The sequence below is a fragment of the Rhamphochromis sp. 'chilingali' genome (genome assembly GCF_963969265.1).
Source record: "Rhamphochromis sp. 'chilingali' genome assembly, chromosome: 16".
Lineage (NCBI taxonomy): Eukaryota > Metazoa > Chordata > Actinopteri > Cichliformes > Cichlidae > Rhamphochromis > Rhamphochromis sp. 'chilingali'.
Window position 1 is genome coordinate 28,801,190 of NC_137943.1, and position 22,900 is coordinate 28,824,089.

General features: G+C 39.0%; 2 protein-coding genes across 2 annotated transcripts; one reads left to right on the forward strand and one right to left on the reverse strand.

Moving 5' to 3' along the window:
- Positions 1–1,014: 1,014 nt before the first annotated feature.
- Positions 1,015–6,520, forward strand: pold3 (polymerase (DNA-directed), delta 3, accessory subunit). The gene is made up of 12 exons (XM_080861238.1): positions 1,015–1,165; positions 1,679–1,734; positions 2,144–2,243; positions 2,350–2,389; positions 2,628–2,760; positions 2,919–3,165; positions 3,258–3,330; positions 4,128–4,275; positions 4,513–4,616; positions 4,916–5,004; positions 5,123–5,204; positions 6,116–6,520. The coding sequence occupies exons 1-12, from the start codon at positions 1,109–1,111 to the stop codon at positions 6,316–6,318; spliced, it is 1,332 nt and encodes a 443-aa protein (XP_080717364.1). The 5' UTR covers positions 1,015–1,108; the 3' UTR covers positions 6,319–6,520.
- Positions 6,521–12,915: 6,395 nt separating this feature from the next.
- LOC308412961 (sodium- and chloride-dependent GABA transporter 3-like) lies at positions 12,916–22,825 on the reverse strand (the record flags this gene model as incomplete). The annotated part of the gene is made up of 15 exons (XM_080907692.1): positions 12,916–13,062; positions 14,121–14,291; positions 14,542–14,642; positions 15,140–15,242; positions 15,330–15,467; positions 15,556–15,668; positions 15,847–15,971; positions 16,089–16,192; positions 16,424–16,558; positions 16,645–16,777; positions 16,947–17,025; positions 20,073–20,210; positions 20,341–20,385; positions 22,499–22,588; positions 22,672–22,825. 15 exons carry the CDS (start codon positions 22,823–22,825, stop codon positions 12,928–12,930), a joined length of 1,764 nt encoding a protein of 587 aa, XP_080763818.1. The 3' UTR covers positions 12,916–12,927.
- Between the last annotated feature and the right edge of the window lie 75 nt (positions 22,826–22,900).

The window sequence follows — 22,900 nt, forward strand, 5'->3', positions numbered from 1 at the left end:
CCAATCAACACCAATAACTATAAGGAGCACTGAGATGGAAGTGGTCTTCAACCACAGATACCCTGGTGTGCAGCCCAACAGTAAGTTGGACTGGAATACCCATATACAGGCGATGTACAGTAAGGAAGAAAGATTAGATTAGATTAGATTAGATTAGATAGAACTTTATTAATCCCTCGGGTGGGTTCCTCTGGGAAATTCGATTTCCAAAAAAGCACAGCACCGACAGAAGTTACATTATTTCCTTACTTTATTTCCTAACGAGCCTAAGGTCATTTAACATATGATGTTATCACATCATATAATCCTATGTTTTGAGCACCATACCTTTTTTCTTGTGACCTGAGAAACTTGCCTGAAAGCTGAAGACACACTGGGTAAACCATTTTTGTTCTGTCATTTTCAAAAGAGTTTATTATTGCCTGAGTTAGAAATATCAAGCGGACTCCCCATGAGGAAAGAATGGACTTCTCTACTGAACAATCTGAGGCTGCTGCTGTTGTAGTTATTGCTCTTTGATATGATGGAGGTGCAAGAAGGTTGCTTTATTTTCTACAAACTGTTCCTTTGCCTCCCACATAGACGGTGAGGTAAAACTGAAGCACATTGTTGGGCTACTATAATAAGAGATAGCATTAAAGTGGCCCCTGGAGACCCATCATCATTATTGTTTTCCACATACATAGGTGCATTATAGTGCCCATAATGAACTGATGCTCTCTCAGCTCCACTGCATTCACATTGTGGATTTTGCTGTTTCAGAGAGTTTGCACTAATTTTTAACTGTCCCGTGTTGGTTTTGGGGTACAAAAAACCGTATTAATAGTGATAATGTATGTGGAATATAGTAAAAAATAAATGAATGAAGCTCCTGGTTTTTTTTTTTGTTTGTTTGTTTGTTTTTTGGTTTTTTTTTTTACTTCTATCATTCATTTGATCCAGGGAGTGACTCACAGCCCCGTCTGGCCTGCAGAGGGCAGCCTAAAGCTTTTCACCTCACAGGAAGGACGGGCGGACACGTGACATGCAACAGGAAGTAAATAAACTGCTTTCCCGCGCAGTTAAATTGGAACAGCAAGTCGTCTGCTTTCAAGGAGAATAAAACAAAATGGATGAGCTTTATTTGGATAATATTGACGAATACGTCAATGACCATAATAAAATAGTAAGTGCCTTCTTAATTCGCGGTATTTCATTTTGTGCGATGAGGTTTTCTGGCTGAGCTCTGGCTTCGACATGATTGGCTGCTGAACTCCGCTCAAAAAAACTGCCGTTTTAACTTTGTCTGGTTTTCACGATAATTTATGTGTATCCAGGGGCATTTTTATCAATTTTGGAGATGTTCAGGGGTCTTCGTGTTAATTCGGCTCTGCTATGATGTAGTAAATGGCAGTTGAATTGAAGAAAAGCTTATTTTTAGTTGACCAATTTCAGTTACTGCTGGAAACCGCCAAGTGCGTGACAAACACTGCTGTAGTAAAGACATTTCAAACACTGACATGAAGTCGATATTTATTTATATCTGATAAGTATTAGATATTTCCCAGCTCATGTAGCTTAATGGAAAGCAACAATAATCGGTACCTTAAAGAACAAAGACAATATTTGGATAATATTTATTATCCGTCATATAGTCTCTGTGTAAATACAAGTGTCCTGTGTGCTTTCTCTACACCAGGTAACCTATAAATGGCTGAGTCTCACTCTTGGAGTTCATGTCAACACAGCAAAACAGTAAGTGGTTACTTTGACATGCCAGGAACTAATAAAATAATATATGATACATTTTTACTATCTTCAAAATGTCTTGTTTGTCCAAGCAACAATCGCAAATTTACATTAATTAGGGTTTACTGTATTTAGCGCCAAAGAAGCACTACATTTGACAGTAACAGTCCAATGGAACGTCGCTTGAGTTTTTCTGCACTTGAGTTGCACCGTTTTTGTTGTGGTAGTGAGATGAAGACATGCGCACGTTTGCATGTTTTGGCATGTGTGTGCATGCAAAAAAAAAAAAAAAAAGGTGCTGTGTGTTTTCTTTTAAAAAAAGATCATTAACACTTTGTCATTGGCTGATAAATACATAAATGCCATAAACACAGATTTACCTAGGAAATACATTTAAGTTGTGTCTTGTGTTCAGAATGCTCTACCATTACCTGGATCACAAGAGGAAGGAGAGTTCAGCTCAGCTGCATGCCACCTACCTTGTGTCAGGGAAATTTGTGGACAACGGTCAAACGGTGAGACCTGTTGTAGCATTTTTTGTGATTTCTTTTCTTTTCTTTTTTTTCTACATGCCCAAAGCTGCAGCTTTAATGATTTTTTTACACTGTGTTTGCTTTTCAGAGTCACAAGGTGTCTGTTGTGAGAGAGGACCAGCTGGAAGGTGTGTAAATATTAATTCACATGACATCATTCGGTTGTGTTGCTCTGTAACAGCAAGGTTGGCTCGTTGTTTGATTCTAATTTCGAAAGTAATATCCTCAGTTCATAATCATCACCATCAATAAATAGTATGCTTTTATGTCAGTGAGTCTTGATTTTCTTTGTATTTTGTTTTATTTAATGACATATTTGTTGTAAATGAAGCAGCAGTGTGTCACGTTTGCCGTTTTCTTCTGCAGATTTCAAAGCCAAGATGAGCTTGGTAGTCAGCGTGCACGTCTACAGCGTCCAGAGAGCGTTGCTTAGAGACAGCGGCCCACTTTACGCTGTGGACTACGACGCTGTGAAAGACAATCTTAAAAACTGCAGCAGGTATGCTAATCATGGTGTTTTTTGATTTGCAGTGACCAGTCATCAGCATTTTTACACCATCTGTGTAAAGATTAGTTTAGCCACTATTAGAATGAAAACATAATTAATGCATAATGTTATTTATATTATTTAATAGTTATTTTTCTTTTGCTTTTCAGATACAGCGCAATCCACTGTGCCAGCGCAGTGCCCATGTCTTCTGTGGAGCTGCAGCAGGCGAGGGAAGTCCAGCAAGCTCCTACACCTGAGGCTGAAAACAAAAAGGCTGGCATGAATGGAGACACCAGTCCAGTTTTAAAATCATCCGCCAAGCCTCCAAAAGGCATCATGGGAATGTTTGCTAACAAATCTGCTCCTAAGAGTCAGGATAACACCAAAGAGATGAAGCCTGAAAAGAAAGAGGATGTACGACTTTGTCCTTGTGCTGCAGTCAGTTGCTCTTCAGGGTACTCGAGTTTTTGCTCTGTTTGTTTATAATTGTGTTTTTTGTATTTTAGATCGAAGCACCCAAAAGCAAACCAGTCGCAAAAGCCAATCCAGTGGCAAACTTCTTTGGGACTCAAACATTAAGTGAGTAATAAGTAAAGTATTGTGTGTCTGGTGTGCTTTATTAAAAGGGGGATTAAAATTCATATGTTCCGTTTAGACTGCTGTTATTTTGTTTTAGGTTTCTATTTTAACCTTGAAACTGTTGTGCTCATAGTTTGTTTTTATTATTATTATTAGTAGTAGTAGTAGTAGTAGTAGTACTATTTTGCTCTTTATTTGACACACGATCTGCCTTTCAGAGCAGTTGTACAAATCACATCATTATATAAATGAATGTTGTCTTTGTCATGTTCTTATTTCACATAAACCTAGTAAAAGCATCATAATTTAATGTGTTCCTCACCATGGTGAAAAATAATCAGCGAGTGAGCCAACAAGTTTTTAAAAAAGTACCGAAGTGCTGCAGGTTGTAATCAGCAAAAACGGTTTTGTCTTGCATAGAGTGTAAGGTTTTGAATGTAGAGGCTGTAAAGCAGAAGCCACTTGTGAACACGATCCAGAAACCCTGCCATCTTCTCCGCCAAAGCTCATTTAAAATGGTCTGAGGCAAAGTGGAAACCTTTCTGGTTAAAAATAAAAATGTTACCGGTAAGTTTTACTTGGAAAACATGGATGCCACGTCACAACTTTTTTTGCTGCAGTGATCTGATGTTTTCAGTGTTTTGTTGTGAGTAATTGAGTTTGTATTTTAAATCAAGTTTCCACGTTTATCGATGTGCATGCTGTTTTGCGACATACAAAAGTAACCCAGAAAGATGAGCAGTAATTATTTGATTTGAATATGTTTACTGAATAATTGTTCTTTTTCACTACTTCAGAGAAGCCAGAGAAACCTGTGAAGGAGGAGGAAGCACCTCAGTCATCTTCCAGAGCAGCGCAGCAGCATGAAAGGTCAAAACCAGAGGAAAAGCAAGAAACCGTTGCTCCAGTGGAGCCACAAAAAGACACAAAGAAAGACTCCAGAAGGTGTGTGCTGGTATTCATGTGGGAAATGTGACAAATTGAATTAAATATTCCTTTCAGTACATGAGGAAATAGTTTTCTAATCATGAAAAGAATCCGCTTTCCTCAATCAAGTCCCACTTCCCTGTCTCTAATTGTTACTTAGAAATGTAATTTCAAAAGTTATAAAGGGTGTTTATTTCTGGCTTTAATCTAATTTAAATTCTTTAATTCCCTTTTTTTTTTTTTTTTTTTTGATAGTAAAACTAAGCGGCTAGAAGATTCTGAGGGTGAAGAGGAGAAGATGGAGAAGAAAAAGAGGAGGAGGATTAAGAAACCGGAGCCAGACAGCAGTGATGAAGATGGTTATACTTTTATTTTATATTATTCTCTTATTCTGATGTTTTCTATTTTGAAAACCTATTTATTTTAAAAGTGAACAAACAGTGATATAATTGGATTAAAGATATAAATGTATATTTTGTATTAGTTTTGCTGCTGTAGGCACACTAAAAGCAATTCCAAACATTGTAATTAATTGGATTGGCAAACGGCTTGTGAGGACAAAACTTTTATTTCAGTTCATTTCAGTCTTTGGGAAAAGAAGAACTTATAAAAGTAGACATTTCAAAATTGATAAGATAATCTGTTTTCCCCCTTCCAGTTATTCCAGACTCTCCACAGCCAGTCGTGACAAGAGAACCATCATCACCAAGTCCTAAAAAGGAGGTTGAACCCGATAGACATTCCCATGTAAGTGTTTGATACTCTAGTTTTGATATAACTGGAAACTTTGGTAGTCTTTCATTCATTTTTTAATGTATTTTTTTTTATGTATTTAACTCGGAGCATGCGTCTTGTTATTCCACAGCCGAGCAGTTCTGAAATGAAAATAAGGAAGAGAAGACGAGTCATGAAGTCTCATACCTTTCTGGACGATGATGGATGCATGGGTATGAAAAACATACAACAGTGAAAATCCAACCAGTGCAGATAATAATCAAACACTTTTAATGTATTTATATATAGTGCTACAGTATATGTGACTGTTTTTAAATAAAGAGGTCAGGGTCTGTACAAGTAATCGATATGAGACAAAAGCTCAGGGCTGGGAGATTTCCGCTGCTGTTGTTAGTCCTGTCTGCATATAAAGGATATTCCTTATATGCTTATACTCAGGCGCACAGTCGCTTCACTTGTTTATACTTGTTTATGAGGAATCTATACATCCAGGGAAGAGCAGTAATATTCTGTGAGAAATGTGTACAATGCTCAACTTAATGTTTTTTCTCTGAGAGATTTAATAGCTGCTTTTATATTTTTACAGGTCTGACTTTTATTATTATAATAAAATCTAATCTAACTATTATATTTAATATGATTTAATTATATTTAATATTAATCTAAATCTACAAGCTAAGTTACTAAATCTTTTAGGTAAATCTATTTGAGTGCACCCCATCCATTACATTAACTCATCAATGCATGCAGCAGGCTTCAGTTCAACACTGAGATGACGGTTGTCAACCTGCAGCAAGCTGTGCAATTTAAAATCATAGATAACTAAGATCATAGTTTAGTATCATTTCTGCATACAGAGAGCTGTGTTTTATTTTGTTGAAGGTGGTAGATCAGAGCAAGCGCAAGGATCACTTTTTGTCCTTCACTCCACCTGAACTCTTTTTAACGGCAACGTGTCTTTGCTCTTTGACAGCATCATGTTCGCTGCTGCTGTTCCATCAGTCTTACCAAGAGAAACGCAGCAATCTAGGCTGAATCTGGCAGTGTCCTCTTGTCCACAGTAGATTGATTAGTTTGGTTGTTTTGTATGAATTTGTAACTCCGGGTTGTTTCTCATCCACAGTGACAGAAAAAGGCTACGTGAGTGAATCTTACTCTGAATCCGAAGATGATTTTAAACCCTCCAAACAAGCTTCAAGAGATTCCATTAAAGCAAAACCATCAAGTAGCAAAGAGGATGAGAAGAAAACTCAAAAGAAAGCATCAGCAAACTCAAATAAAGGAGCTAAACAAGCTTCCATAATGGGATTTTTCCAGAAGAAATAACAGATGGTGATGGATGCATTCACTAAGGACAAATGAGCACTGCTGTAGACTTCCTGTAATGAGACTGTGGCGTATCTGAAATCAGCTGAAACAAGTCAGAACACTTGACAAATGGACTTCAACACATGGACATTAAAAATTACATTTTAGTTTCTCTGTTTTATGAATACATGTCCAACTCAATAAACATTAAAAAATTAAATATGTGTTTTCACTTTCAGAAATGTAGAACCATCACAAGCCTGAAAATCTGAACACATTAACCAAACCACCACATTTTAATGGACCAATCCTGTCGTTTTTTTCTTCCTCTGTTCATGTCAAAGACTTCACCTATTGCTGCAGTAGCAAATTGAGTTGTTATTATTATGCCTCCCTTTTAATATATCATGTGACCAAACCAGGGAGCTACCAAAACCTCATCAGAAATGATCTCAAACAAAGGGTGGCTGTCAGGATGTCATTCTTACAGAAATCTGAAGAAAAGGCTTATGTATGGCAAATTACACAAGACCTGGACTGAAAATCAGTGGCTACAGGTCTTATGGAGTAATTCTTCCAAATTTGAGATTTTTGTTTCTAGTGAGTGGAGCTCAGGAGAGCGGTACGACAGTGAGTGTCTACAGCCATCTATAAAACAGGGTGGAGGCTCTGTCATGGTTCAGCCCATGGTGTGAGGAATCTTGATGAGCTGATGAAATTTAAACATTGAAAAGTAGAGTTCCAGAATAAAGGTGGTCATATGAACTACAGACTTGCCAGCTGGTAACAAGTGCACCTAATAACTGCACCTATTTTGCATTTTCCTAATAATATAAAAAGAAATGAGGGACAGCTCATTACTTTTCCACAGTGCTATAGGCACATTGAAGGGGGGGGGGGGTCTTTAGCAGCTAGAATATATTACTTTACTGATCTTTATTTCAAGTTTTCCCTGATTTGTCTGCATTTTCTATGCGTATCCAAAAGATTTTTGGAAAGTTGAGTAAATTATTTGTCATCGTTTTTAAGTTAAGAACCTTAGATCTAGTTTACTGACCTTTTTTATTTCCCTCATTGTACGTCCTCGATTCTACTCCTCAGCTCCTCTCCTAATGGATGCTTCAGTAATTTTGTCAAATCACTGATTTGTTTAAAATGAGCACCTTTCAGGCTCATTTTAAACCGATGTCAGTTAATATGACATTTGACACAACTGATCCTAAACTATTAAAACCACTACTTTTAATAAAACTTACTAATTAAGGTGCAACAAGTGTGACAAGAGTTAGTGCAAACAATGAAAAACAGAAAGGTTGATCATTCTAAATAGCTGTAACATGAGTCAAAACTGAAAAGGTAATTTTGGTTTCTTTAGTCCAGCTGTGCCACACCTCTGTTATCCCTTGAATGTAAAAGCACTTCTACACACCTGCACATCCTTGATCTCTTTAAGCAAGCTTCCCCTGTCCTCTTGACTCAGAGACTCAATGAAAATAACCTAGATGGGTTATATTCTTCTATTAAAAAATGATTATTAAAAAGTTTGAAAATACAACAACAACAATGGTCTGTCTTGTTTTTGCATTTGAATTTTATGTAATATTCAGCATGTGGAGTCACTTTTAGTTTCCATTAAGAAAATATATTAACATTTTCCTCAACGGGTTCCCAAAAAAATGAAAAGCCAAACATAAAAATGACAGTAAAAATACAAAAATTGTCTCAATGAAAAAGGAAATGTATGGATCCCTGGGATAAAATGATAAAAGATTTAAATAAATACCTCACCTCCAAAAATAAATGTCAGTAAAGATTAGACACATGAATCTGTCCAGTTACAAATTCAGTCACCTGCTTTGGTGCAAATGAAACTGACAGCAGGCAACAAGACAGCCCTCAAAAAGAAGGAAATGTTTAATCCCTCCTGACTCATTTTTCTGCACTTTGCTTTGTGCTGCAGTGTTTTATGTTTCCTAATTAGAAAGACTGTTTTCCCTGAAGTTGGTCTGTCTGACTCTGTGTTACACTTTTGTGATCACAAGCAGTGCACATAAGTTATATAGAAAATATGGAAACAATGACGAAACTGAAACAGCAGTAAGAAAATAATCTGAGTAGATTCCACAAAAATCACAAGCATCTTAGACTTGACTAATATTAAATGAAAATAGTGGAGTCCTTAGAACTAGTTAGAAATTGTCAGCTATTGGACTGTTTCATGTTTGCTATTAAATCTGATGATCACAAAACTGAAGATCGAGATCAAAAGGTGGCAGCTTAGTGAGGACCAGTGACAGAACATTTAAAGGAATCAGATTCATACAAAATTCATACGAGACAAAGAAGCATTTGATATAAAATAAAATAAAGTAAAAACATATCTGTGATGGTTTAGGAGTGCTAGCTGATGCTAGTAGGTGCAAACTGAAGAGTTTAATGTTTTTGAGGCTCTTGAAGATATGCAACAAAGCATAAAAATAAATAAAATCTAGACTAAAATTGTAAACCCAGAAAAAAGAAAAAATATGCATACAAGATCTATTTTACTTGGCCATCTGCCCTTGTAGCATTTGGCTGAATAATCAGTTGATTAATTGGTAATGTGATTTTACAGGTTACATTAAGCTGTCACTGGTTAAGTCATCATTTCAGCAGCTGTTCCCTCCTGTCCCATTGGTCTCCTCTGCCAGGGCAGATGTTCAGTGGGGTGACGAAGAAAAGACAAACTCTGGAATGACTAGCTAGATATTTTGGCACCCAGGTGAAGTATAAGTAACTTAAAGTTATCATGATCTTGCAGATCACCGACTGGGGGGTGATCATGGAATAAAATAAGTGTGTTGATCTATTTGGAAGATACAGCAGAAAAGCATCGGTATAACACTAACCTGTCTGAAGGTACCAGCTGTCAAACGCATCTGTTCAAATACCAACATTGGCAGCAAGAAAACAGAGCACAAAGTCCTGATCCATCATAGTGCTTACACCCACTCAGGGTAAATGTACAAGTCATTAATCTTGAGGTGCTGCTAATCAACACAGAGAGGATGGAGGGAAGATGAAAAGGTGAGGAGGTTGTGTTACCCACAGTTATTCAGCACTGGAATGAATTATTGCTGAAAACCAGCCAAATACTGAAGCTCTATCAGGAAAATGTTTAATGAAGCTGCAGATGAAATAAGGACAAGGCTCATTATGTCTTCTATAACACGAGTGTCAAACATGAAGACTTGGGGCTGAAGAGCAGGTCATCTACTAATTAACAGGTTGGTGGTTTGATCCCTGGCTGCTCCAGTCTGCATGACAAATATCCTTGGACAAGAGTTGCATCCATCAGAGTGTGAATGTGTGTGAGTGTTAGATAGAAAGCACTTACATAGAAACAGAATAGAAAAAGATGCTTCTGTGTTGCAAGTTGCATAAAGTGCTTTGAGAGCTCGGGAAGAGTAGAAAAGTGCTAAATAAGAACATAAATAAGAACCCTTTTTAACTGCCCTCGGTCTTGTTCGTCCTGCTGGATAACATTGCAAAGTGACATAATTGTATTGTTAATATACTGCATAAATATTCCGGGTGTGGTGATGCAAAGCCAGCATTACACCAAAGGATTGAAAAAGCATTGAAAAGAAGTTAAAAAAGGTAAAAATATTGAGTTAGGCAAGTTGCCAGCTGTTACATATAGTTTTACTGGTAAAGGCTCCACCCCCCTGTGACCCTGAAATGGATAAATAGTTAAAAACAAATGGATGGATGGTTGGGCTCTACTCGTCCAACTCACTAGAGAATAAATTAGGCTGTCTGTGGTTTTTTTGAACTAAAATGAGTTTGACACAATCATACGTCTTTTTTCCACAGAGGAGATGACCCTCACTGGTCATTAGATAGAATTCAGGGCACTTTAGATTGGCTTCAATTTTTTAAGATCTAAAGGCTCCTTGTTTTGACTCACCAGTGCCAGAACAGGAAGGATGTACTTCTGAAAAAGTTTGAAGAAAATAATTGGTCATGTGCTCAATAAAATCCATAACAAGGTCATAAGTTAGACTCTGAGTTTAGACAATGTAAGCTAAAATGAGCCAGTGAGCTCGGTAAAGCGAGGGATAAGTGGCTGTAGAGGGGTTCGACAATTTTGTATGTCATATTTGTTGTGAGCAAATGGCTGTGATGGGGGTGGATTAATTTAGTGCAGCTGTATTCGAATACTCTACTTATATCCCACACTACAAACACTGCTGTGATATTTTGTCTCTCTGCGCAGGTGTGTCATATGGCCAGATCTAAGATGACTTGATTTAAATATATTTATGGTGAACAGTTTTCTGCTCTGTGAATTGTATCATGGAGATGGGGTGATATTTTCTCTCTCTCTGTCAGGGCCTACTATATAGCAAAGCCTAAAGGCAAGTTTGGGTTGCTGAAGCCGGAGTGATTACTGGCCTTCTACTTACAGGGTGGTGGGTCTTGGAGGACAACCACTGATCCCTGTTTAAGTGGTTGACATGTAAAATGAAGCTGACTTGGGACACTGGACTGTTTTGTCCCTTCATATTTTTGGTCATTGTACTAATAAATTATCTTTTAGAATTGTATTGGTTGTCATCTTTTGCCAACGGCTGCAATGGCTGGTCAGACCTAGAGTCTCTGTGTGTTACAGTAGTTTTTGCTAATTTGCTGAGGAATGATGGTAAATCTGAGCCCCAGACAGATGGTTTGGGGAATAAACAGTGTTATTTGTGAAGGCAACGGGTGAAGGTACCTAGAAAGAAGTTAATATGAAACAGTATTATTCCCCAAATTAAACTCCATTATCTAATTTTACCCATGTTTCACGTGTTCTCAGAGCTGGCCCAGAGCAGCTGAGAGCTGAATGAGAACAGCAGGTAGACGAGAGCCCAGACTTGGATTATACTATAGCTGAAGTCATGAAGTTTAATGATTTGCATGCCTGATTATCAAAATAAATGCTTACTTTGTCTGTGGAGGTTGGTTAAAGATTTTTGGGAACAGTAGCTGGGTGAGCCATATTTGGCTCTTACTGACAATTTGACAACATCTAGGACTGCCTCCAGCTTGTAGTTATCATAACACCTCACTTCAAAGTTTAGGTCCTTCAATCTTTTCTCCAAATTGTAATGATCAGCTTTGGTTCCATTTCAGTCACGTAAGACTAACCTTTAAAGTTGACACAGTTTCTTGTATTGTGTAACTAATCCTTCTTGGTGTACTGGCCAACTAAACTGAAACTGTGAAACGTGAAAACAACATTTTAGTTAACTAAAATAAAAATAACAAAACAATATAATATTGCCAAATATCCTTATTTTTCTGTTAGTTTGGTTAAAAATACAATTTGCCTGAGGGATCGGTGGTTTATTGAGACTCTGGATGTCTACAAGACTGTGAGTCAACTGCTTTAACAATCTGTGTTTTTATTGTAGCTGTACTGTTTGTTGTTTTGTTTTTCTAAATCTCGCCTCTGACATATGCCCTCCTTCACGTTTATAATTAAAAAGATGAAAACTATCGCTGAAACGACTAAAAATAAACTAAAAATAAACAGTTTTAATCAAGAAACTAAACAAGAAAACTCTGGAAACTAACTGAAATTAAACCGAATTAAAAATAAAGACCAAATAAGAATAAAAAATTATAATAATTAGAAAATACAAAACTATAGTAACTGTAACAGATCATACGGCACCTTTAGTGAAAAAGAGACACGTGGTACAAAAATAAGCTGTTTCCCATCAACAGAACAAACATTTTGTGAAAAAATTAAATATGTTTCTGCTGGTCCGCCATCCTCTGTCTTTTGTTTTGATTCCTTGTTCTTCTTCCACTGTTCATCTTGATGTCAAAGACTTCACCTGGTACAATAAGGGGCTGGCTATGCAAGCTCATTCATTTACCAATCAAATCACACTGGGGGATGTGTGACACGATCAGACTCACACCAGGCAGTAACGGGCATAGCTGCTGCATTGTTTGATAAGCACTTTGATCGCTGACCTGCTGACTAAATACTTTGTCTAACAGTATCACATACAACAGAACCTCAGTGAGAACTAAAAAAAAACTCTGCATAAAGATGTGAAAAACTATGATTCTCATATATATTTACAGTATACAGTGCAGAGTATATTGAAAACATCCATTTAATAATATAATCAACTGTGTGTGCACTCATTCAATGTTATTTTAATTAACTAAAACCATTTAGTTAGCTGACATCTGTAGATATCTAAATGCCTCCCATGTAAATCTTTGGCGAATGGGAGGCTCAAAGGCTACTTTAACTCTGCTGTCGAAAATCTAATTAGTTCACTTTAATTACACTTTTGGTATCATCAACATTTGCTGTTATTTCAGACAATACTGAAACCCTGTTTGCTTATCGTCAATATTTTTACTGTCTTTTAAATGTAATTTTCTAATTTACAAAGTTTATAAAATGCTAACAACATGAGTATGTAACTGGTTCTTTGTATAGACAGTGTGCTAAAACAAAAGACTTGAGACATGTCCAAAATGAACAACCATTAAAGTTTGTTTTCATTTAATTGTGAATTTATTAATAAATCATTGCTGATTACTACAAAGTCATGAGAGCTGAAAAGGTTTTTAACCTTAAGTTTTAAGTGAACTGGAAACACGGTCCCCGCAAAGGGCTTCAGCTTTACAGTTGTCGCGACTTAGTTTCATTCCCTCATTTTCTGTCTGCTTCACTGTCTCCTCAGCAGGACGACAAAGGATGGGCAAACGCTGGAACACAGAAAAGGACGACTGATTAGTTAATACATTGAAAACTTGGCTGTGATTATATATTAAGCCATTCAGCCATGACTGCGGTAGGTTTATGTGATTGATTATGTAAGGTGTGAGTCATGAGTTTCTGGCTCTCTTCCACAGCATGTCTTTCATCCTGTCTTCCTTCTCTCACCCGAACCAGTTGCAGCAGATGGCTCCGCCCCTCCCTGAGCCTGGTTCTGCCAGAGGTTTCTTCCTGTTAAAAGGGAGTTTTTCCTTCCCACTGTCGCCACAGTGCTTGCTCATAGGGGGTCATATGATTGTTGGGTTTTTTCTCTGTATGAATTATTGTACGGTCTACCTTACAATATAAAGCACCTTGAGGCGACTGTTGTTGTGATTTGGCACTATATAAATAAAACTGAATTCAATTCAATTCAACAGTAATAAAGTTAACTGTCTAAAAGTCTATAATAAACTGCTAGCATATAATCATAGTGTACAGCTGTACATACAACTAAAAGTTACCAGATTTTCAGAGCCATGCTTTTTTAAGATCAAGCCTGCATCTTTACCTCTACAAAATATTGCAGTTTTATAAACTCCCAGTGCATACCTGTGCTAATTTGTGATAGAGGAGGGTCGAACCATCATAACATGAAATAATGAAGATAAATATTTACATTTTTCTAATTCTCAAGCCATGAAAAATAGGACAAAAGACCATCACTGAAAGACGAGCCTATTTGTCAGCTTTGTAAAATTAAACAATATTAAGATAAGATAAGATAAGATAAGATAGAACTTTATTAATCCCTCGGGTGGGTTCCTCTGGGAAATTCGACTTCCAAAAAGCACAGCAACGACCGAAGTTACAGTTACATTAATGGGTTAACAAGTTTTGTTGAACTTGCCTTTGAACTAAGCCACGCAGTGTCACACCTGTGAATTACCATAGCTGGCTGGCTTTATTCTTTTAAATGTTATGTATTGATTCTACTAAACGAAGAAGAAAAAGGTCGGTGTTAACAGTGTGTGGCAAAATAGCAGGAGTATCTTCACTGAGCACTGACCTGTCTGAAGGTGCCTGGTGTTAAATACATCTGTACAGCTGCGAACAGTGGTACCATGAGAACAGACGACAGAGTCATGGCCCATCCTAGTGTGTACGCCCAGTCTGGGTAAACGTACGAGTTGTTAATCTTGAGGTGTTGATAATCAACGAGGTACAAGATGAAGGAAGACTGGAAAGGTTGGGTGAATCACAAAATAAAATTTAGATACATAGTTCTTACATGGTTATATCCCATAATTACAATAATTACTGAAAGAGATGATGGCAACGTTAAAATCAGTAATGAGGATTAGACTAGTGAATAATTGCCATCTCACTTTGATGCAGTTAAATTTCGAAACTGTAACAAACATAAATTGTGATCAACTTGTTAAAATGTATCACCACCTATCCATCCGTTATCAATGTTTTGGACTCACAAGTGTCAGCAGAGGAATGATGTATCTCCAGCACAGATTAAAGAAGGCAGATGGTTTCTGTCCTGCCATGTCCTGAATAATGTTGGAAAAACGATCAGCACCTGTTGGAAGTTCAGAGGTTCATGTAAAGATATGGTATAAACCCTTTTCTTATTTTGCGCCATTTATGGAAAGCAGTTAACACCATTTTAAAAGCTTTGGGTTTCCAGTCAACCATGGGGGCAGACAATTTTAGAAATGGAGAAAACTTGAAAGAGTGGTGGACCTTCCCAGGAGTGGACAGCCTACCAAAAGTACCCCAGGAGCACACTGGTGACTCATGGAAGGTCACAAAAAAGCCTAGAGCAACCTCTACAGGAGCCACACGTCTCAGTTAAGCTCAGTATTTATAATTCAACAGTAAGAAAGACACTGAGTAAAAATGTCATCCTACTTTGCTCAGTGTGGCTTTTACTCATTTTGTCTGAAAATCAAATAAATTATGTGCTGCATTTGGGTTTTACGTCTATTTTTCTACTTGGCTACTCACTCAGCATTTGACCATCTGTGACCATCTGCTCATTACGGTAATGTCTTCTATATGTAGTCAAATACTCACCAAAAATCCAGGCTATAGCCACACACTGACAAACAGCCATACAATCCTGACAAGCTCTGGTGCAACCGTAGTAATCAATAAGCTGGAATATGTAAATTCCTCCCTGGCGGAGAATGAGAAAGTGTTTTAATAATTAACAAAGCTTAGAAAAACAACCAGCATTTTAAGCATTTATTTGGTTATTTTTTACCTCGGTGACCATGGTCAGATGGATGAGAAAGAAGGCTGAACAGAAGATAAAGACAAAGATCTCATGCCTCACTGGAGCACGAAACAACGTCAGAAACAAGTCACTGATGGAGGTGATGACACTCTCTACTGTCACAAACTGGAGACAGGATTATGAGTGACTGTTTTCAGGTTTATATTCAACTGAACAGTTGTTAGTTAATAAACAGTCAGTACAACATTCCTACATGTGTGTCGACACTGAGCAGAATGAGCATCAGGAAAAAGCAGACGGTCCAGAACTGTGGCAAAGGCATCATCGCTGTAGCCTGAGGGTAAGCAATGAAGGCCAGACCTGGACCTGTGAATCACAGTTAAACAAGAACGAAGTCTATACTCACCATAAAACATTAATACAAAACCTTGTTCGAATTAATACTTGCTTTCAGAACTCTTTTGCTTCAAAATACATCAACAGAGCTGAAAGAGCCTAAAACCTTGACTTCACTCTGAATCTTTATATGCACAAGAAGTTATACCTGACTCAGCCACAGCATCCACAGTTACACCCTGTTTCTCTGCCATGAATCCCAGTACAGAGAAGACGACAAACCCAGCAACAAAACTGGTTCCGCTGTTCAGCAGACACAGCCAAAAGCAGTCTCTGGGGGGCAAAGTAAAGCAATCATAAAGTCTGTATTTTTTCATATAATTGGATATATAATAGTTAAACCTATTTTTAAATCCAATAAAGGTGACAATTCATGTAACTTGTACCTACTTATAACAGTTATTGTTGTAATCATTGTAGCTGCCCAGAACATTTAGAGTCCCCATCGTCAGGCTGTAGGAGAAGAATATTTGAGAGCCTGCCTCAATCCAGACCTGTAACAGAAAAATATATATATCAGATGCATGTACCAGAAAAGGCTGTATTCTATTTGAAATTGGTTTTTATGGGAATATTTATATGTTGGTTAGCTCAATTAAAGGTCCTACAGCAGAGTCCAAAAAAAGAAAACAGTAGAAATCAGTATTTTTAAATTAATGGTATTTATTCAAGTTTGTCATGCTGGCAACCACGATGGTGTACATGAAATTAAGTAAGCAATATACCTCAAGGTTAGACAGCTGGTTCACATCTGGATACAGGTAGAAGTAAATTCCTTCCCATGCTCCTGGTAAAGTGAGCCCTCTAATGAGCAGTATTAGGAGTATCACATAGGGAAATGGGGCTGTGAAATAGGCTACCTGAAAAGAAAAAAACTAAGTTTATTTAAAATCTTGTGATACAAAAAAAGAGTTCAGCTTAAAGTTATCAAAATACTTCCAGTGACCTTTCCAGAAGATCTGACACCTTTCCAAATGCTGAAGTAACAGAACACCCAGCTGCCCAGTAAACAAAGAGCCAGCTCCCACCTCACACCGCCCATTTCCTCGATACCTGCAGACATACCCAGCATCCGACGCCTCAGAGAGGGAAAATTAGGAAAAACAAAAATCATGTTTTTAATTAATTTATAATTTGTTATGTTCAATTAAAGTAATTAGTGGATTTATACAGAAACTTGCAGCGATTGCATCAGAATTCAAATTTTACTCATGAGAGCTCTTTAAATTATAAGTGAATTGAACTCACTCCCAGAACTCGACTGCAGCAGAGGTGGCGTTGGTTAGATTTGCAGTCCCGTTAGATGAGTAAAGACCAAGACAGTTAGCTGGATTGGGGTGAGATAAGTAACTTATAACAACAATAATAGTAATACATTTTATTTATAGGCACCTTTCAAAAGCCTCAAGGTCACCTTACATTAGTACAGAAATTTAAAAACACACACACACACACCACTAAATGGGAATAAAATACACAACTAAAACCCCAAAACAAAAGCATAAAAAAATTCTAGAATTCTAACCACAGAGAAGAGATTTACAGTAATCAAGCCGAGATATGACAAGAGCATTGACAAGTATGGCAGTATTGTTTGAGTAAGTGAGAAATGAAAGCAGTTAATATTGCGAAGATGAAGGTAGGCCGACTGGGTGATATTGTTTATATGTGCTGTGCAGTGTTGGGGAGTAACGGAATACATGTACCGCTGTTACGTATTTAAAATACAAAATATGAGTAACTGTATTCCGTTACAGTTACCGTTTAAAAGGGTGGTATTTAGAATACCGTTACTTTGTTGAAATAAAGGGATTACACGGCAGTCTTTTCCTGTTTCATATGTTAGGCTATGCCCTCTCTATTTTTTGTAATTCCACACAGGTGGAAACCCAAACAAAACACACATTAAGAGGCTCAAATGCCCGTGTCTCAATCTCGAGTCTCATAATGACGTGAAGAAATATTTTTTTAAAATGATTTAATATGAAGGCAATAGCAGAGTGTTACAGACATAGCCCTAAAGAATGTAGCCTCATGGGCAGTGTAGTCCGTGCTGCAGGGAGAATGGACTGCCGTACACGTTATGTATCTATGAGCGAGGGAGGGAAAAAAAGGTGAGTGGAAAAGTATGAGTTGTCATCGAGCAGAAACGGGAGCTGGAAGCATGTAAATATAATAATAACCACTGCAGCCAAAAAAGAGTGCCTGACGAGCCCAGTTGTAAGTAAGCTATTAAGACTCGAGTGTACACCGTGTTCCTGTTTTCCTCCGAAACAACAAGTTCCGCTGGAGCAGCCTTTCAACGCTTCTCTCTGTCTCTCGCCAGCAAAGTTGACCAAGACAACAAAGTAAAGCTAGTTTTCGGCTATGAGCCCGACATGGAAACCGACGTGTTAACCAGAGGTCCCTTTACTACAGTTCGGAGCCGCGGATCTGTTTTATATAAGCGCGGAATAGTTTTCTATACGAGATCGCTGCAAAAAGTGCAGCCTTACCTAATGTCCACCCTACTGTTACTCATTTTATATTAAGATTTAAAAATCTAGTTGCTATTGAGTAGCCTGCGAGTAGCCTTCAGTAATAGTAATGAATCACACAGGAACAGGACATTCATTAGTTGTAAAAAGCATGATAATATATTAAGTAATCCAAAGTATTCAGAATACGTTACTCTCATTGAGTAACATAACGGAATACGTTACAAAATACATTTTGGGGCATGTATTCTGTAATCTGTAGTGGAATACATTTCAAAAGTAACCTTCCCAACACTGGTGCTGTGGAGGAGATAGTACTATCAATGATGAAATCCAGACTCAGGAAGGTATGCAAAGGGAATTATCGGTAGATAATGAAAAACTGTTAGGTTTAGACAGAGTAGATGTTGTAACAATAAGAAAACATTCAGATTTATTACCATTAATTTCAAACAAACATTCAAAAACAGATGTGGGTGGGGGAGTGGCAGTGGGTTTGGAATACAAATAGAGGTGGGTGTCATCTGCATAACAGTGAAATTAAATGAAATTATTGCAGAAAGGCAGAGATAAACTGAATTAATCAACTGGATTGTGATCTGTGTATGCAGTTGCACAAACTGTGAACAACTGGAAAGGTATCAGGGAAACCAAGCAAGTGCCATATTGTTGATGCCAATAGAGGCTGATCTATAGAGTAGGATATGATGGGAGATTGTATCGAAAGCTGCATTAAGATCAAGGAGAATGAGAATAGTGATGAGTCTGGAATCACCTACAGGTAAAAGATCATTTGTAACTTTCACAAGAGCTGTTTCTACACTGGAAATTAACATAAACCAGATTGAAACTCTTCATTTAAATTATTTCCAGTAAGGCGTTTATGAACCAATAAACCAACTGTTCAATAATTTTGGAAAGGAAAGGCAGATTCTAAATTTTTAAATTGTTTGTGTCTGAACCATTTTTTCAGCACTGGAGTAAGTATTTCAGTTTTTAAAAGTGCTGGAACAGAACCAGAGATAAGGACGGAGTGTACAACATTAGTAATAAGTGGGCCAAGAGAGGGGAAGGAAAGTTTAACAAGATTGGAAGGCAGTGGATCAAGTTGACATGTCATTGACTTTACCTTACTAATAATGGAAGATATTTGAAATACTGAAGTAAGCTCAAAACTGGATAAAGAAAATGACAGTCGGGTAGGTGAAAAGGTGCAAGCAGAACACGTCCCTGCATTGCAGGAAGAAGGCAATTGTTGATGAATATTCATAATTTGGTATAAAAAAAAGTCCATATATTTATTACAGAGTGCACCAGAATGTGTTAAAGCTGTCTGAATGTGGAAAACAAACTACATATATTTCCTTCAGCAGACTGAATAATATTAGTGTAGTAAGCAGATGTGGCCACAGTTGTTCCAAGAGAGTAACAACAGTAACTAACTAAACTAAACTGAATAAACTGAACATATATATATCTATTTCTATCTATATATAATTTGTTTATGACTAAAATACATGTCTGTATGAATAATAAGTTTAGTTTCCCTGAAGAGATGCTCCAGGTGGAACAGGAAAACAATCAATTTAACCATTAATGTGAGGTAAACTGTTATATACTGCTATATACTACTATATATACTATACTACAGTAATATACTATGCTATACTACAGTAATAGCCTGATAGATAAAAGAAGATGATAGATAAAAATATACAAAGCTGAAAATGGAAAGACTGATTTTGTGTTTATACTGTTTTCTTATGAGTGTTCACATCTATTTCGGGGGGGATTATGTTGTGATTACAGTCATTTCTTGCGACTTACTTTTATATATTTACAAATCTAAAACTGTTGCTAATATCATGCCTTTTTTGCTGATTGAATGTTGCCTTACCTGTATTCCAGGTGTTCTCACAGCTGACCCATGGCAGCTGGGAGCTGAATGAAAACACGAGGTAGAAGAGAGCCCAGACTTGTATTAAAATGTAGCTAAAGTCATAAAGTTTCATTATGAAAGCTCCATATCCAATTCCTATGATGGAAATAAAAATGATGGTTAAAATGTTGTAATCTGTGGAGCTAATACAACATGAGCATTTAAAACTTCAAATATAATTTCTTATTTTCCCTGCTGATTTAATATTTTAACTGAGCAAATATACCTTGTGCCAGTGGACACAGTTTCCTCCAGCAGGTGATAAATCCTTCTTTTTTTTTTTTTTTTCTTTTTTTTTTTTTTTTCTAAATGACATCAGAAACAGCAGTATGCGACATTACGTGATGGCAGAGCTTCAGTTCATCCTTTGTCTTTTTTTTTTTTTTTTTTTTAATAAATAGGACAGGGGGAATGAATGAGAGAAAGAGGGGGAGAGAAAGAAAGAAAACCAAAGGGGAGAAGAGACGGTGAGAAGGGGGGGGGGAAGAGAGAGAAAAAAAAAAAGAACTCCTGGGTCACCTGTATGGAGAAAAAAAAAAAACAAACAAAAAAACAAACAGAGGAGACAGCAAACAACAAAGAGCAACATAATAATAGAGAAAACAAAGCACCATCACAATAAACTAGCTAGTCATAGATATCAATATTTACTAAATAATAAACGATATTGTGCAGCACGCAAGATAGACAGCGCACAGTGTGCTTTGAGGTAGCAGCCAAGAAAGCTTTAGTCCGCGTCTGTGAATACCCATGTGTGCATACCTGTGTGGATCAGCATGCTTGCATTCCAAAGGTTTCTCCATGTAATGATCTGCTAGGGAGTGTGGGGGGGCCACAGCCCCGTCCTCCAGGGTGTGAAGCGGGTATGGAGGAGATCAAAACTCCAGACATCCAGAGGCCCCCAGAACACAAGAGACCATGGAAGACCAACAGAGGGGCAGCCGCGCCACTGTTCCAGTAAGAGCTGAGGAGAGTCCCAGATGAGGGCTCACCCAGCAGCCGCGGAGCAGAAGTCAGGGGGAGTTGCAGTGACGCGCCCGTGAGCTCCGCCGGCCCCCAGCTGTGCCTGAGTGACCGAGCCCCAGGCCGAGAGGCCGGGGGCACCCCACCTCCAAACGGGCCCGAGCGAGCCCCAGGCCCCGACAAGCGGCCGCCAAGGAGTGAGCCGGTGTGTACCCGGACGCCCACCCCCAGACACAAAGAACCACCAACACACCGACACCTGAGGGAGTCCGCCACCGGCAGGGGAAGTGGTGGTGGGTGGAGATAGGCCTCCAAACCTTGGAGGGCCTGAGGTGTCCCCAGAGAGGTGGCGTCTGATACCCAACCTGACATATAGACACAGACATACAGGCACACACAGACACAAACATCCATTCCCACCCTCATGCTCTCATATGCACTCACTCCACACTCAACCAACGTGGAGACAGACATAAAGAGACGCTGTACACACAATCACACTCCCCAAGCGTACTCTACAAACCGGGTCTAGGTACCCTTGCCCCTGGAGGGGGGAATTGCACCCAGACCCAGGTGGTGTTACCCTTTTCTCTGCGGTGGGGAGAGGCAGACCACCCTGACTCCGCAGCAGCAGGGGGGCCCCACACCCCAGACCGCAGTCGGACGGCCAACTCCTCCTACTAGCCCTCCCGCTCCAGCAGGCCGCAGAGAATGGGGGTGGGAGAAGACTCCAAACCTCCCTCCACCCGCTCATTGTAGTGTTGATGCATATGTGTTCTAAGGTGCAATTAAAACCCAGGAGGGCATGGAGCTACCTGCCAAGGAGCAGCAGGTAAGCGCATAGTCCCTCCTGCTAACCCTCAATGACTAAGTGTATTTAAAATTGTTGAAGAGCCCCCCAGGCGGCTCGACGCACCGGCGGCACCCTGCTCCAGGGCCGGGCCCCCATGCACCCACCCGCCCACAACCCCGGCAACACACCAACCAGGACCCAAGCCCCCGAGGCCCGGCCCGGGCCCCAGCCCAGAGACGGAGCGCCCCCAGAACCTCACGCCCATCCCGGACCCACCCAGGGGCAGCCAGGTTGCCAGGTCAGTAACCCACGTCCGTCAGCACAGACCCTCCCCTAGCCCCGCTGCACGCAGCCGCGAGGAAACAGTCACCTAAGAGCCAACAGAGCCCCCAACCGGACGTGACCGCTACCCCGGGTTGAGCCCCCCAAGGAAGATGCCTCCGGGGAACCCCCCGACGCCCTAAGCCTGTCCCTACCCCCTCACCAATCACAACAGTGAAGGCGGGACCAAACTATGACCCCCCACCCCCACTAGGTGATGGAGCTGATAAAAGGGGCCCAGAGCAATTGATCTAATGTGGTGGCAGAGGCTGTGTCAAGACTAATGTAATCAATGTAATAAATCCTTCTTGAGTGTACTGACCTAATGAAGTCTCCATTAGGAACAATGGTATCCCACACACCACAGCTAAGAGACAATATGGCACCAGAAAGGCACCTGAGAATATTCAAACCAAGATGATTATGTAGCATCGAATGTGATCTTTTTTATGCTACTCGGCAATGATCCTTTTAACTCACCTCCACCATTCTTGTAGCAGAGATAAGGAAATCTCCACACGTTGCCCAGACCCACCACATTTCCTGCAACGACCAGAAGATATTCTGTTTTGTTGGCCCACCGTCCTCTGTCTCCAGCAGTGTTCTGACTTCGCTTTACTCTTCCTTTGTTCATCTCAAGGCGAAGGATTTCGCCTGTTGTGCAGTAGAGAGCTTTAAGTGTTTTGGTGTAGTTTCATTAAGTTATGAA